General features: G+C 38.7%; 1 protein-coding gene across 1 annotated transcript; it reads right to left on the bottom strand.

Moving 5' to 3' along the window:
• Nucleotides 1-16: 16 nt before the first annotated feature.
• On the bottom strand, nucleotides 17-13,956 carry arih1 (ariadne ubiquitin-conjugating enzyme E2 binding protein homolog 1 (Drosophila)). Its single transcript, XM_020078878.2, has 14 exons — nucleotides 13,469-13,956; nucleotides 9,820-9,887; nucleotides 9,576-9,723; nucleotides 7,611-7,703; nucleotides 7,468-7,523; nucleotides 6,736-6,802; nucleotides 6,481-6,587; nucleotides 6,295-6,337; nucleotides 6,097-6,168; nucleotides 5,556-5,686; nucleotides 5,126-5,183; nucleotides 3,417-3,677; nucleotides 2,563-2,675; nucleotides 17-2,480 (listed from the first exon to the last, which is right to left on the bottom strand). The coding sequence occupies exons 1-14, from the start codon at nucleotides 13,754-13,756 to the stop codon at nucleotides 2,396-2,398; spliced, it is 1,590 nt and encodes a 529-aa protein (XP_019934437.1). The 5' UTR covers nucleotides 13,757-13,956; the 3' UTR covers nucleotides 17-2,395.
• Between the last annotated feature and the right edge of the window lie 201 nt (nucleotides 13,957-14,157).

Below are 14,157 nucleotides of genomic sequence, written 5' to 3'. Positions count from 1 at the left end.
CCATGTCAGAACAATGTTTGCAACATTTTGCACTTTAATATTTTCTCCAAAACAGACAACTAATTTCTCCCACAATTTACACTAATAGGAAATAAAACAACTTTGATAGCATAAAGAAAAGATATGTAGAAAAGTATTAAAAGTTTTTGGATGTCTCAGATTAATGTAAGTAGCTGCTTCTGTTACTTCAAACATTATGAAATGTTTATTATCTTCTAGCAGACACAATGAAAACAGAGGAGAGCGTATTAGCCTAATGGTCGTAGTGATAGCTGCTGTGTTACCTGCAAGACAGATTAGTGAAAAGAGCCCATCTTTTTGTTATCATCCATTCAACGCGTGCCATCATTGGTTTGTGACTTGAGACAAAATCAATTCAAAAAGTGACATCAAACAAACAACCACTTGATTGTTTATCGTACAATCTGCAAATTAAAAGTGGTGCAAAACAAGCAAACATCTAAAAATCAAAATGAATCAATAAGTTACCAATTGAAATTCACGCTATTCTGGAAGACAGCTCTATCTAGTTCTGTAGTACACTACTTGGCAAAATACATAGCGCAGAAATGCATCATGGATGTTTGAGTTCTTAATATGATTGAGACCAAACCTACTCTAATGACTCACACAGTACTCCCAAAAATGAGATTTCTCATGACATTTATTCAAATAAACAATACAGTTTATAATTTGCTAGGATAAAATAATGAGTTTTAACACATAAGAAGCATTTGGGAGAGAATTCCCCAAAGATCGGAAACTGGGACAAAGGATGTGTTTTAATGATGGCTGACACTTTGGTGTCATCTCCTGACTTGTATCAGTGCCTGTGTATTCATGCCCCCTCCAGTCAATCTTGTGAAGACTGCCATATTCCAGAGACATGAACAAGCATCCACAAGCATAGAGCTTGACAACCAGAGCAACCACCACAATGCAAAACCTGGAGGGGCACTGACATTTCAATGTCGAATCCTCAACCTATGTGCGAAAAAAAAAAGTCTTTAATGCAAAAGCATATCAGCGTTATAAAACAGTCCTACAACCTTTAGAAGTTTGCCCTATATTCCTCATCTGCCAAAGAATCACGCAAGTCCATCTGTGTAGCTCTGTTTAAAGCAATGTTCAGTCTCACTGCAAGGAGAGAGATCGCTTCAAAGAGGTGCGGCCATCGTCAGCCCCATCCCGTCCAAGTCTTCCCTGCAAGAGTAATGCAAATGCCTGACCCTGTTTGACAGTGATCCAGCCCAATTAGCAGCACTACAAAGCTGTGCTGTCAGTGCATTCTATTACCCTCCTTCAATCCCCAAGGTGCAAGCTTTGCTTTAAGAGGGCTACTCCAAGCCATGTTGGGAGGAGAGAAAAAGAAAGAAACAAAGAAAAAAAAAAAAAAGAAGAGTGAATGTCACTCAGTTTGGCTCTTGCAAATAATTAGTAATCTTCTTATATGTTAAACACCTCTAACAACAACTAAGAGGGTACAGCAAACGGTTAGAATAGAGGGGCACGGAACCGGTGCGTACGACCTTTCCTTTGCACTGTAAAACTGAATCCTTTATCTGATCGCTTGGCAACTAAGAGAAATTCTTTCTATCAGTCCCCATTTAGATCCAATGATAAGGTGTAACTTGTGCACAGCTGGGAAGAGACTGAGGATGATATGGCGAATGCCTTATTGCCAAAAACCAAACCCCCACAAACTGTGGAGGGATCACACAGACTCAACCTACATGGCAAGTACACCTTTATCAATATTGGTAAAGAATAAATATTTCAAAATTTCAAAATTATGCAAACACGTGCCACTCTTGCTCTTTAACTTCCATGCATAAGGACTATTTACAAATTGAAAAATACAGACTTGCTATTTTGTTCTATGATGTTTTTTTCTCCCCACCCCCCTGAAATGTCTTTGCCCCTTTGCAATCAGCCTATTAACATTCAGCCACCCAGACAAGGATCTCACCACATATAGCAGACATGGCCAGGACAATTAAAGCTGTATTGAAAACATTTTCACACTAATGGGAAAACAAAAGTCAAAATCAAAACAGAAAAGATTCACAAGCAAAAAACAGAGGAAAATAAGATAGTTCAGGGGAGGTGTTACAATACAAGCCAAAAAGATGTATTTGTTTAAGATGGATTTTCTGCTTTCTCAAGACTCCACTCTGTTGCTAACAATACTGTAGTACACTTTCTTTTTATTACTCTACCTTTTATTTAAATATAATTTACTTTTAAGATTTTGTTAAACAAATCCAGGAAAAATGATGCAAAAGTGGTTGTTTTGCCAAAGGAAGGCGGCAGAAGGCCAGTGCTGCCCTGTTAAATTGCATCAGCGCTCTAGTTTGTCAAGATACTCAAGAGTCCGTTGCATTGGGACGTGTCCTCAATCCTCAATGTACTCCCACAGGTCCTTCTCATAGCCTTCATGCACGTGCTGTAGCAGCACTCTTCGCCTGCTCTCACAGTATCTACAGACACAAGAGACATTCATTTTAGTCCAAGAATGCACAAACAGTGGAAGACAGGGATTACCATTCCTCCTTCACTGACCTGTACTTATCTTGTACTTTCTGCTTGATATCCTGCAAGGAATCCTGGGATATGTCCCGCTCTAGGTAGCCAGACAGCACCTCAGTGGCATTTTCCAGGTCTGCCTGGTTGTTCTTTTAAAAAAAAAAAAGGTGACAAAAAATATTTTATGTCCCAACACAGACTACAGAAATGTCAGTAATCCATGATGTCCTGCATAAGGCCCAACTCAGACTACAGGAACTGTGAGCCCATTTCTTCACATTTGCCCCTCCCAACAACCAGCTGACTGTGTTGGTCAGTAGAGTAGATCTGCTGCCAGAGCAGAACCATGAATGGAAATGTGACCAGAACATCCTGGTATAATCTGTCTCCCAAAAAAAAATATGACTGTACAGAGAAGTGTTGGGATTGGATCAAACGCGTCAAGAGCGTATGTGAATAAGACAAGAAGAAAGGTAATGTTGGCATTGTAATCTTATAATATGTAGGATGATATTTTGACATTTTGAGTAATGAAATGTGGTTTTACAATTGTTATGAATATTAAATAATGTAATCCGAGTTGAAAGACTGAAGCACTGAAGCAAGACTGAAGCACAGCTCATAGATAACAGTTTTCATGACAACCACTGAGCCGATCAACTTTAAACTTGGCAAGTGTTGATGATGTCACTGGTTACATCATCAAAGGTTGTATGCTTTCTCTAGCCTATTCCAGTACATGGGTTTGTCACTGCTTTCATGTTACGTTTTAGTCTGATTCTTTGGTGTGAAAACAGCGATTAGTTCAGATTATATTATAATGGATAAACAGCACAAACTGTTCTGTGAATTTAAGACATTTGAGGCAATAATGTCTCTTATATACATACCTCAAAAATAATGGACTGGTTGTTCTTCTTGAGGTAGAAGGCAAAGACGTAAGTGAACATGAGTGTGGAGCGGCACTGGCACAGCACATCCACAGCCTTCTTCAGAAACTGCACCTCAATCCAGGACATGTTGTGCTGCTGCATCTCCTCCATCTTCTGCTTGACCTGAGCATAGAGCTTGTGCTCAAAGCGCAGGCTCTGCATGTGGTTCATGTAGCGGTTGCAGTAGAATAGGTACCTCTGCAAGGCTGCCCTGGAGCGCTGCACACACACACAGTATGGAACCAGATTTAACTCAATTAAACTTTTACTCCACTATAGCTCATGGGTACCGGACAACCAGCAATGTATAATTAAACATCTAGAATTTATAATGCAAACATTTCAGGCAATGCATCATTTATCAGTGTGGGACAATTAACCATATTTGTTGAAGATGTAACAGACATTTATGCTTTCAGCCATAACACACAAAGCACTGAAGTGTTAAGTGACCAACATTGATTTTCTCATGAAAGTAGCACCTCTCAAAGGGTGGGATATATTAGGCAGCAAGTAAATAGTAATTTATTAGGGTTAGTGTGTTGGAAGCACTAACATGGGCCAGAGTATGGATCTGAACAACTTTGACAAGGGCCAAACTGTGATCGCGAGATGAGAGTTAGAGCATCTCCAAACTGGCAGGTGTAGAGTGATGTTTCTAGAACGCAGCAGTCACTACCTCTAAAAAGTGAATACCAAGAAAGGACAACTGCTGAATTGGTGACAGGGTGATGGGAACCCATGGCACAGTGCATGGGGAAGGAAGACTGGCCTGTGTGGTCAAATCTCATGAAAAAGCTACTGTATCAGAAATGCTGGTTATGATAGAAAGCTGTCAGAACACACAGAGCATCACAGCTCACTGTGTACCCATGCACAATGGGCACATTGCGCTCACAGCTGGACCATTGAGCAATGGAGGACAGTGGCCTGGTCTGATGAGTCATATTTTCTTTTACATCATGTGGAACGTCAGGGTGCATCATTTACCTGAGGAAGAGATTGCAACAGGATGCCCCGTGGGAAAAAACAAAAAGACGGTGTGATGCTCTGAGCAATGTTCTCCTGAGAAACCTTGGGTACTGGCATTCATGTGGATGTTACCCTGACACGTATATATTCCACCATGACAATGTTTCAGACTAAGTAAACCCCTACATGGCAAGGACATCCATCTTAAACAAGGATAACCTCCACTGCCACTATTCAGGAGTGGTTGGCTTGGATATTGGATATGTCTCCAAATTCACGATATTCGAATCTGATACTTTAATACACCTTCAGAGACTGTGTGCAGTCAGGTGGTTTTAATGTTGTGGCTGATCAATGTCTTTTCAGGCCAACACAGCAGCATTCACTGTATTAATGTTTTGTACAAGAGGAACTGATGAGTTTGAACAGATTAAATTCTGACATAACTCATTGGAATTTCTTGTTGCTGGCTCTAGAATTGTTTTGGAATTTATCAAATTGTATAATTTTTTCTCAACTTCTTGTATGAATATACACGTGTTAGCCAGTGCAGAAGGATGGAAACAATACTGGGTGCTGCTGCATATGTATCTATAAATGGAAGTCTGAATGCTGCACAGATATTTAGTGATTATGTAGCAAATATACATCAACAACAGTATTCTAATTTTTTTTAAATCAGGATCATTTATTACCTCTTGGGCATCTCTGGCTGCCTTGGCATCATCTTCATTGTAGCGATTGCAGTTGTACCTGAAACATTAGGACCATTAAAAATGTTTTCCAGGATAACACATTGCTACTGTTCAGAGCTTTCCATAAACACTGGCTGATGGCCAAACGGCTGACTATTCATTTAAGTCCAGCCAGACCATATTTCCTTCAATACTTTAATAGGCCTGCAGTCTCCTGGCATGTTTTACACAACCACAGTGTGCTGATTAAGCTAAAAGCAAATTGTGATGGAGAAGATAAATTAATACCATATCCATGGTTTACATTTATGTATTATGTATTAAGATATAAAATGGCATGACCATCTGCATTTATACCTGTGAAGTTATGGTATAATACGACATGGAAAGAGTCATTTACTCATTAACTCTCTAAGCAGTCAGTTCTTACCAGGCTGAGCCGTGGGGTTCCCATGGACCAAGGCACACCCAGCAGAACTCAGCTTTGCAGTTCTGGTTCCGACAAACCATATGATTGCAGCCACCATCTTTCTCAATGGTCACATGGCATTTTGGACACTCCTGTCAGGAGAGGGGATTTATTATTTTTGTAAATCTCTGCACGAGATGGCGATTTTATTGTTTTTCATAAAAAACAGGACAAATAAAACATACAATTAAAGGCAAAGAGGAATTTAGGAGAAATAGTAAAGAAAGTACTTAAAAGACAGTAGATGTTTATTTTTCAGTCTGACGTTTTGTCCAAAACATTAATGAAGGCCTGCTAGCTTGGAACTGGGAACATTATTCAATCAAATAAGTCATTTGACTGTAATTATTTAAAACACGATTTAAAATATGATTTAAAAGCTTAAAAACACTTGCATATTTCAGTATTGCCACATTGAAAATAATCAAATTCCATTGTAATGATTCTCTACAATCATGAACCAGTACTTGAGGGAACCTAACAGACCTTGTTGATTCCATACCTTAGTATTTGCTGCAATCCAGTTTGACGTTTCACTGTCATCATCACATTTCTTAATCCATTTTCTCAGCCACTACAAAATAATTGAAATGAAAAGAGGAAATAATCATGTTAACACAATGTAGATTTTATTAAAGATGAAGAGATAAAGTTTAATATTTTTGATAATAAAAAGGTGATAAGATCTCTGTCGACTTACCTTACACTTAACAGGATCGTGCCAATTCTCTCCACAGTTGAAACTGCAACAAGAGATCAGAAAAACAAGTCAAAATCAAATCATCTTTAATAATAACTGTTAAATGGACATAGTCGACAGTCAAGTACTGTTACTGTCAATTCATAATAGTCTAATAAAACATTTTTTAAAAACAAGCTCTCATACCAGAACTGACGACCACACTTGCACCTCACTGGTTTGGCATCTGGGTACTGGACTTTGACAACGTGATGGCAGTCTGGCGCAGGGCACCACTTTAACAGTCGATTGCACTTGAAAGAAGTAATGAGAGATAGAATATAAGGTCTGTTTCATGGATGCTTTACAAGTTGTGTATACAGATCACCTGATGACTCAAACTAATAAAAAAGAGTATGTTTTCATATCCATTTCGAGTAGGAAAAAGAAATCAAAGCTTACCTCTACAAAACTATTTGTAATTAAATGCTGGTACTTCAACTTCACTTTTGAATCTGTTATGAGGCGCCTATAAGAAAAGTCAAATAATTTACAATTAGTCTTCATTACAGAAAATGAATAATTGATAAAACAAAACATCCTCCATTTTATGCGCACTGCACCTTCTTAACAGCAATGCAATAATAAAAAAAGAGTCACACAACTTCACCTTTCCTTAAGTTAACATTGTTCCAACAACACATTTCATATTATTACAAAACCAAGAGATTGGATGGAGGCGACTCATTTTGGCACAACATGCACTTCATGACATTAAATGTTGACATGGGGAACATGTGTGTCGGTGCATATTGCATCTTTAACTGATGAGTGAAAACACTTTTAGGACTCTTGCTAGCTAGTGAGATCAGAATGTAGGTTAAGACTATTACTGTCAGCTTAAAAGCTGATACATGAGATTAGTGTCCATGCTTCTAATATGGAGGTACGTTTCTGTGTGCTACAGACTGAACATAAGTTTTGTGAAGCAGTTAAGTAGTGGCCTGATCAAAGACAGAGAAATGTCAGGTTAAAATTAATCCAATTTACAGTTTATATTCCTGTTGAAATAACAAAAACGTAAAGACAGCATGTCTGATTAAAGGACAATCGTATTAATGTTCCTGTGCTGATTATTGCTGACCAAAATCGTAAAAGACATAGTAACAAATTCAAGCACAAACAGATACTCACATGACTGTGTTGTCATCAACCAAAATGTCACAACTATGAGCGGGACAAGAAATGGTCTAAGAAGAAAACAAAGGAGGCAAATCATTAGTAAGACAGCTTTTCCTTAGATGACTGAAGACATCTCAGTAAATCTTAGTGGGTACCTGTCCCATTCCTTCTTCTATGATTTTGGTGGTCAGGTAATCTCCCCAGCACTGCATGCAGAACTTGTGTCCACACTCCAGGCCTGTAAAATACTGTTAGAGAGAAGCAGAGAAGCATCTACTGTGATTCCAGATAAGACAAACAAGGCGTCACATGATTGGAAGCATATGAACTTTTGGGGAGCAGGATAGTCAAGAGGCCTCAGTGATGCTATTGAAAGAAAAAATATCTTGATTTGACAAAACGGCTTTGTTTTCACTAAAGGGAGAAAAGGGGATAATTCTATGTGCTACAAACTCCAGAGCACAAATATTCCAGAAACAGATTATTTTGTTCTTTTCTGCTTTCTCTCTGACAAATTAATATTGAATACACTAAACCTGTGTATTGGAAATGTGTATTTTGTGTATGTATGCATGAGCAGGCGTGTATGTGGAGGACTGACCTAATTGTTTATCTAAAAGGGCCACTTTAGGTTTGCGATTATTGCTGAAGAGACTTTAACTTTACGGCCTTGAGAAACCACAACTATATGTTATCTCTTGGTATCTCCGGTTGGGATCTCAAATCTGGTCCACAAACATATAAACAACGGGTAATAAATACTTTTGAGTTTTAATTACACAGATTCTCCTCTGTTCTTTGCTCATTTGTGCATGTCATTCAGGTGATGTGTACTGTGAGTCCATCTGCAGATGCTGAATAAAACTTACAGAAACAAGTGTTTGACTGTGCTTGTTTCACAGAAATTGCCACCACAACTGCTACTGTATGAATTAATCCTGTATTATATGAGTGAAACCATACACTCTGCAATGTGCCTTTAATTTAGATTCATTTGTAGAGATTTGTGTTCACCTTGACATTTAAGCTTCTTATGTTGATAAAGGATTTATTAATATTGTTCCCAGAAACATTCTTGCTCTTCCACAGGGAGGAGTGTGTCATTGGAGTGAACCATGTGCTTCAAAACATGAATATTTATATGTTAATCCAAACTGTGACTTCCAAAAGAATACCTGTTCAACAGTTATATGTCGTCCAAGTGTTCATACATTACAGTCTTGTATTAAACCATGGATAATGGACACCCTGCTCATTTGGCGACATCCACATAAAATCTTGTATCAGTTTTTAACAAATTTTGAGTGTATGTGGAAGTGAATGGCAGAGTAGACAAGAGCTGGCTCGATGAAGTTTATAATTTCTACCAATTCTGGAACACAATCATTTGCTATTTCCTGTTGAAATCCTATAGCTATGCTACTAAACAGCTCTTTAAGTAATTCCAAGTGAGATGGAAATAGAAGCATCGAACTTTCCAACAGTTATGTAACTCTTATAATAACACAGCTGTCCGAATTGTTTTTGTATTAATAATCTTTACTTACAATTGGAACAACTTACTGTTCAAGCATTTTTACCATCTGGTATGCATTGACATTTTTCTATGCTAACCCAGACAGAAAAGCAGGTAGGGAGACGGCTCATTACAGGCTCAGTCATCATAGCATGACATCCCTATACACATAAGACATGGGTACATGTTCCTTGAGCAGCAGGTTCCTAATTTGACTCCCCTGAGGCAAAAGTCCAAAAAATACTTCGATGCATGAAAACTAAAATCAATCACAGTACTGTTTATGAATCTAACCCACAGTATTGAATACTGAGTTAAATCAATGACCTTTAAATTACATTATATCTGTGTATCACAGGTGCCAGAAGACAATAATCCTGGTTCTTCATAACACATAAGGAGTAAAATTACACATAACTAATCACATAAGATTAAAAGTCTGTGATGATGCATCAGTTAGGGGGAACCCTTTAAATGAAACTAATTAAAATCAAATCTCCTGTGTGCTATCATGCCAAGAAAACCTAAATTCATCTCATTGTAAAACTACAACTTGAAACTGAGCACACACTCAATGTAATGCAAGTGTCATCATAGGACTCACAGAGTTGGGGAAGTTCAGATAGCAGATCTGACATGGCATGTCCTGTGCCGATGATCTAGTGTTGATTGGAGGACGGATCCGAGGCTTCTTACTGGGGTTAATGACATGACACTCAGAGAAAAGCTTGTCCAGGTTACCATCAAAATACCTGTAAAAATTAAAATACAAACCAGAATTTTAAAAAAAGCATTAAGACAGCAGACAAATGGGAACAAATGAAAAATTGTAATGCAGAGATTTTTACCTTTCCATAAGCTTTTCTTTATCCCAGTTGAAGTGACTGAGAAGGATCCGTGTTATTGTTGCAGGATTCTAAAGGAGGGACAAATGATTGGTCAGAAATAAACCCAAATTTACATTTAACTACTGCCAAAGAGGAACCTATGATTGGGGGTATAACTGACATGAAAAGGTCAATTGTATTTCAACAATTCTACTCCGATTACAATTTCAAATCTCTTTTATGGAGCTACAGGTTTAAGAAGGCTTTAAAGATCCAGGTAATTCAGATGAAGATTAAAGCTAATGTTAGCAGGATTGCTTTAATTTTACAACAAATTAAGCCAATGAAATCAAAGGTAGATTTAATAGTTGTCACATGGTGATTCATAGTCTACCCATGTATGACATTTGTATTAACAAAATTCTGAAACACCACTAAAAGTCAGAGTAAAATACAATGCTATACCATCACAAACGACAGCCTTTTAAGTGACTATAATGTTCAATCAACTCTACTGAAACCTTCTGAAGAATGTTTCTGAATGAATCAGCAGGAAGTTTTCACTGCAGGGTAGAGTTTCAGATATCTTTTTTCTGTTCACAGTATGTGCGTCTGGTGGAAATACATAAGAATAACTTCTTTTGAAATGTACTATTGGCCCAATAGAAAGTCAGGCAATTCTAAACTCTCAAAGTGCAACAAAACTAAAGTGAACCATGTGCACACAATTGAAACATTTAATGTAAATGGTTCCATCGCATTCATTTCCCATCTCCCCAAGTTCTGGTATGAAATTAGATAGTTCTAAGTAAATTGCCATTTGAATTATCATTTCTATTTGTAACATGGATTCTACAACGTTAATATGATGGTGCACCTTCACAGAAGCACACCATACTGTACAGCACTGAAATATTGGTGATGATGCTGCAAATAAAGATAATGTCAAACACATAACACTGTATGTATACGTAGTGTATATATGTATGTATACGTAGTGTATATATGTAGTGCATACGTAGCTTAAAATATCATCCTATTATGTGAACACTAATGAAGGCAGTGAATACTGAATATTGCTGAATTAATGAAGTTACTACCTGGAGCTGGAGTCAGCTAAAAGTCACTAATGGAAATGTTCCACTTGCAAGTGGAACATTTGAAAGTTGGTGGATTTGTGCTCTATGTGCATATGCTCTATGTACACCACTATTTATTGACCAGGCCATTAACTGTACAAACTTACTCTCTTCTGATGGTTTAAATTAAAAGAAAAACCCAACATTAAGTATCTTAGCAAGGTGCTTGGTCAACAAGAGCCACAAAAAAGCATTGGTGTACCTCGGCATTAAGTCCATATAATATTGCAGAGATGCAATAGACATGTGCTCCTACCACCAGTTTTGTAGTCCAGGAGCAACAAAAATACTCAATTCTATGCTTAACTCTTGACCTGCATGTGTGAATATGTGATGAGAGTGGAACTGGTGCTTTTCTCTGTGGCATCGATACAAGCTGAACAATTAACATCACGAGAAAGAAGGAAAGATCTTGTGTTTCTGTTAAATGCTGATATTGTTCTGAGTCAGTGCTGTCATATGCTCATATGCATGTTCTAGCTTCTGTGTGTTGTCACAGAAAATAATACGTCTGCAAGCTTAACTTATTGGTATGTTATATATTTGAAAAATGACATCTGAGACAGTGACACGGAGTTAAACACTAAGATGTCTCACTACGTTGGATTTGCTGGAACCCACAAAACAGTGAAGTTAACTTGTGGTCATATGTTCTTTGACAAGTAGTGACAGACGTGTGAAGAGAGCTGACAAACTGACCACAGACAAGTTTAATTCAGGCCTGCTATCGAGCTGATTAGTTACAACTGATAACACAAACCACCAGCATGTTTCTTATTTTATCCGAAAAGCAACAGCAATGATCAGTGCCAGCTAAAAATGTGAGGCTGCTGCTGATTGTTTTCTGTTATTTGCCAATTATTAGTGTTGAAGCTTGGTAAACCTGTAACTAATCCTCAAATAATTTAGAATGATCAAATACTTCCTCACTATGCAGTAATCAATTGGAAATATACTAATTCAAAGCACTACTACATAGTACCTTCAGTGTTGCAATTGTACAGCCACATGTACACATGTGCTGTCACCCAATATGTGGTTGGTGTTTCTTACATAAAAACATGTACAGTTTAAATAGGATACAAAAAACAATAATGACAGTAGTGTCAATGTATCGATAACATATGAGAGTGCGAGAGCATACTAAAATGCCTGTTTATTAGGAACACCAAGCTAAAACTAATACAATCTAATATGACAGCACTGAAATAAATCTTACTTTCAAGGTTATAATGTTCATTTTGGGTTGGTAATGTATTGGTGAGGTGCTGATTCAATTTCACATTCATTTATAGGGGCTGTAGTTTGTGGTGATGTTTATCTGTACAGAGTTAACTTTTCCTGGCAGCCTTTTCAGACACAAGGCAAAACCTGCCACTCTTCACTGGCAGTCACAAAACCAGAAAATAACATTCAAGTGAAGTTTACTATCTTGTCACATATCCCACACTGACAACTTTACTTAAGAGAACAGACTTCTGATTTTAGTTATTGGTTAGTGTTGCAAAAACCTGGAAATAAAGTAGCTACACATAAATACTATTTATAGCAGAAACACCATGTCAGTTGTTGTTTCTGCTGTAGAAATAACTCCCATGTGGCTGTACTGCGTCCACAGTACTTAAAATGTATATAATCTAGTTCTATGGGCTTCTCCATGGTGAATGATGACACTCACATATATGTAATACACACTGAAGGCAACGCTATTTCTTAGGAGGGTAAATAGTGACAGATTTATCACGACCCCTTTCCATTTTATTCTGTACCCAAGTGAAGCTAAAGGAAAGGAAATGGAGGCCCCAAGTAAACGCAAACCTGAAGGACTCCATTGACTTTCCCCCTCAAATCTGATCTTTAGTCTTCAACAGATTTCAACGTCATCGTACGATCCATCTAACCGGCCATTTTATTGATACATTTGCCACGAATTAGTTTGTTAACGTAAACGCAAGTCACCTAGCATGAAACTTGCTAACCAACTCGATGACCAAGCCTTTCGTCCAACACTGAAATAACGTCAACGGACATGCTATTCTATACGTTTCTGAAGGTTTAGTTTCAATCTGCTCGACTAACGCAGCGCAATTGTCATCCAGCGCGACTTGGCAGTGACCTGATTGGGGACGTAATGCATTTACAGTCGGGTGCTACTTAAATGGTTACAGTTGGCTAGTTAGCAAGCTAGCTAACTTGCGAGCCATCCTTAGCTTAGCAACCGTTTCTGCCAACTTCTCAATAGGGATTAGACTACTTCCTGGAACACTATTCGTTTAAAAATTGTTGCTTTAATGTGCGGATCTGAAGTTGTCCACGTGTTAGTTTCAATGAATACGCATACAAACGGGGGCTTTATTAAGGAAAAAATATATTATTTTGTCTTGGGTAAATCGGGTCACTGGAGCTGCCAACTTCCAGCAAGTAAACTACTCCTGCCATGCTAACGGCTAAGCTAACGTCCACGGCCTGTTTACGCTTCAGCCAAGCTCGGACCCCGGTCTTTCCTACCACTGACACACCAAAATACCTACCTGGATGACCTCGTTGACCTCCTTGATACACTCCACCATATGCTGGAGGATCTGCTCGGCGGTCAAAACCTCAAAGCGGTAGTCCTCCTCTTCTTCCTCGCCGGGACCGTGGCTGCCTCCGCCTGTCTCGCCGCATTCGTCCCGCTCCCCACCGGCCACCACGGGATCGACCAACTCCACCTCTCCGAGCTCCAGGGTGTCGTCCTCGGGCTCCTCTTCGGCGCTGTCCTCGCTACATTCCTCCTCCTCGTCGTCGTATTCATAGTTATAACCCTCGTCTGAGTCCATTCCTGGGGTGGTTATCAACCCGCGACACGCACACCAGAGGCTCTACGGTGTGTGGGATGTCGCTCGAGGAACAATACGATAAACCCAAAAATTATCCGAGCCTGCTTTTCAGTTGCAGCGAAAATAACAACAAAACGTCGCCGCTGCTAAGCCAACAAAGAGACACGGCGTCACCCACTGACGACGTCCTTACGTCAGCCGGGCTGTACGAGACCAGACGTCAAAAAAATAAAAGACATTTACATGGAAAACTTTTTTATTCACCAGGACACGTCTCCGAAACGACTTTCAACACGCAATTGATAATGTAATAATAACCCAGCGCCTGATTCATACGCGCGTATTTTAAGTGTTCATCAGGTTGATGAAACACACCCCCTCCCTTGTAAAGTCCAGGCACA

The sequence above is a fragment of the Paralichthys olivaceus genome, chromosome 7 (assembly GCF_024713975.1).
Source record: "Paralichthys olivaceus isolate ysfri-2021 chromosome 7, ASM2471397v2, whole genome shotgun sequence".
Classification (NCBI taxonomy): domain Eukaryota; kingdom Metazoa; phylum Chordata; class Actinopteri; order Pleuronectiformes; family Paralichthyidae; genus Paralichthys; species Paralichthys olivaceus.
This window is presented reverse-complemented; position numbering and strand designations above follow the sequence as displayed.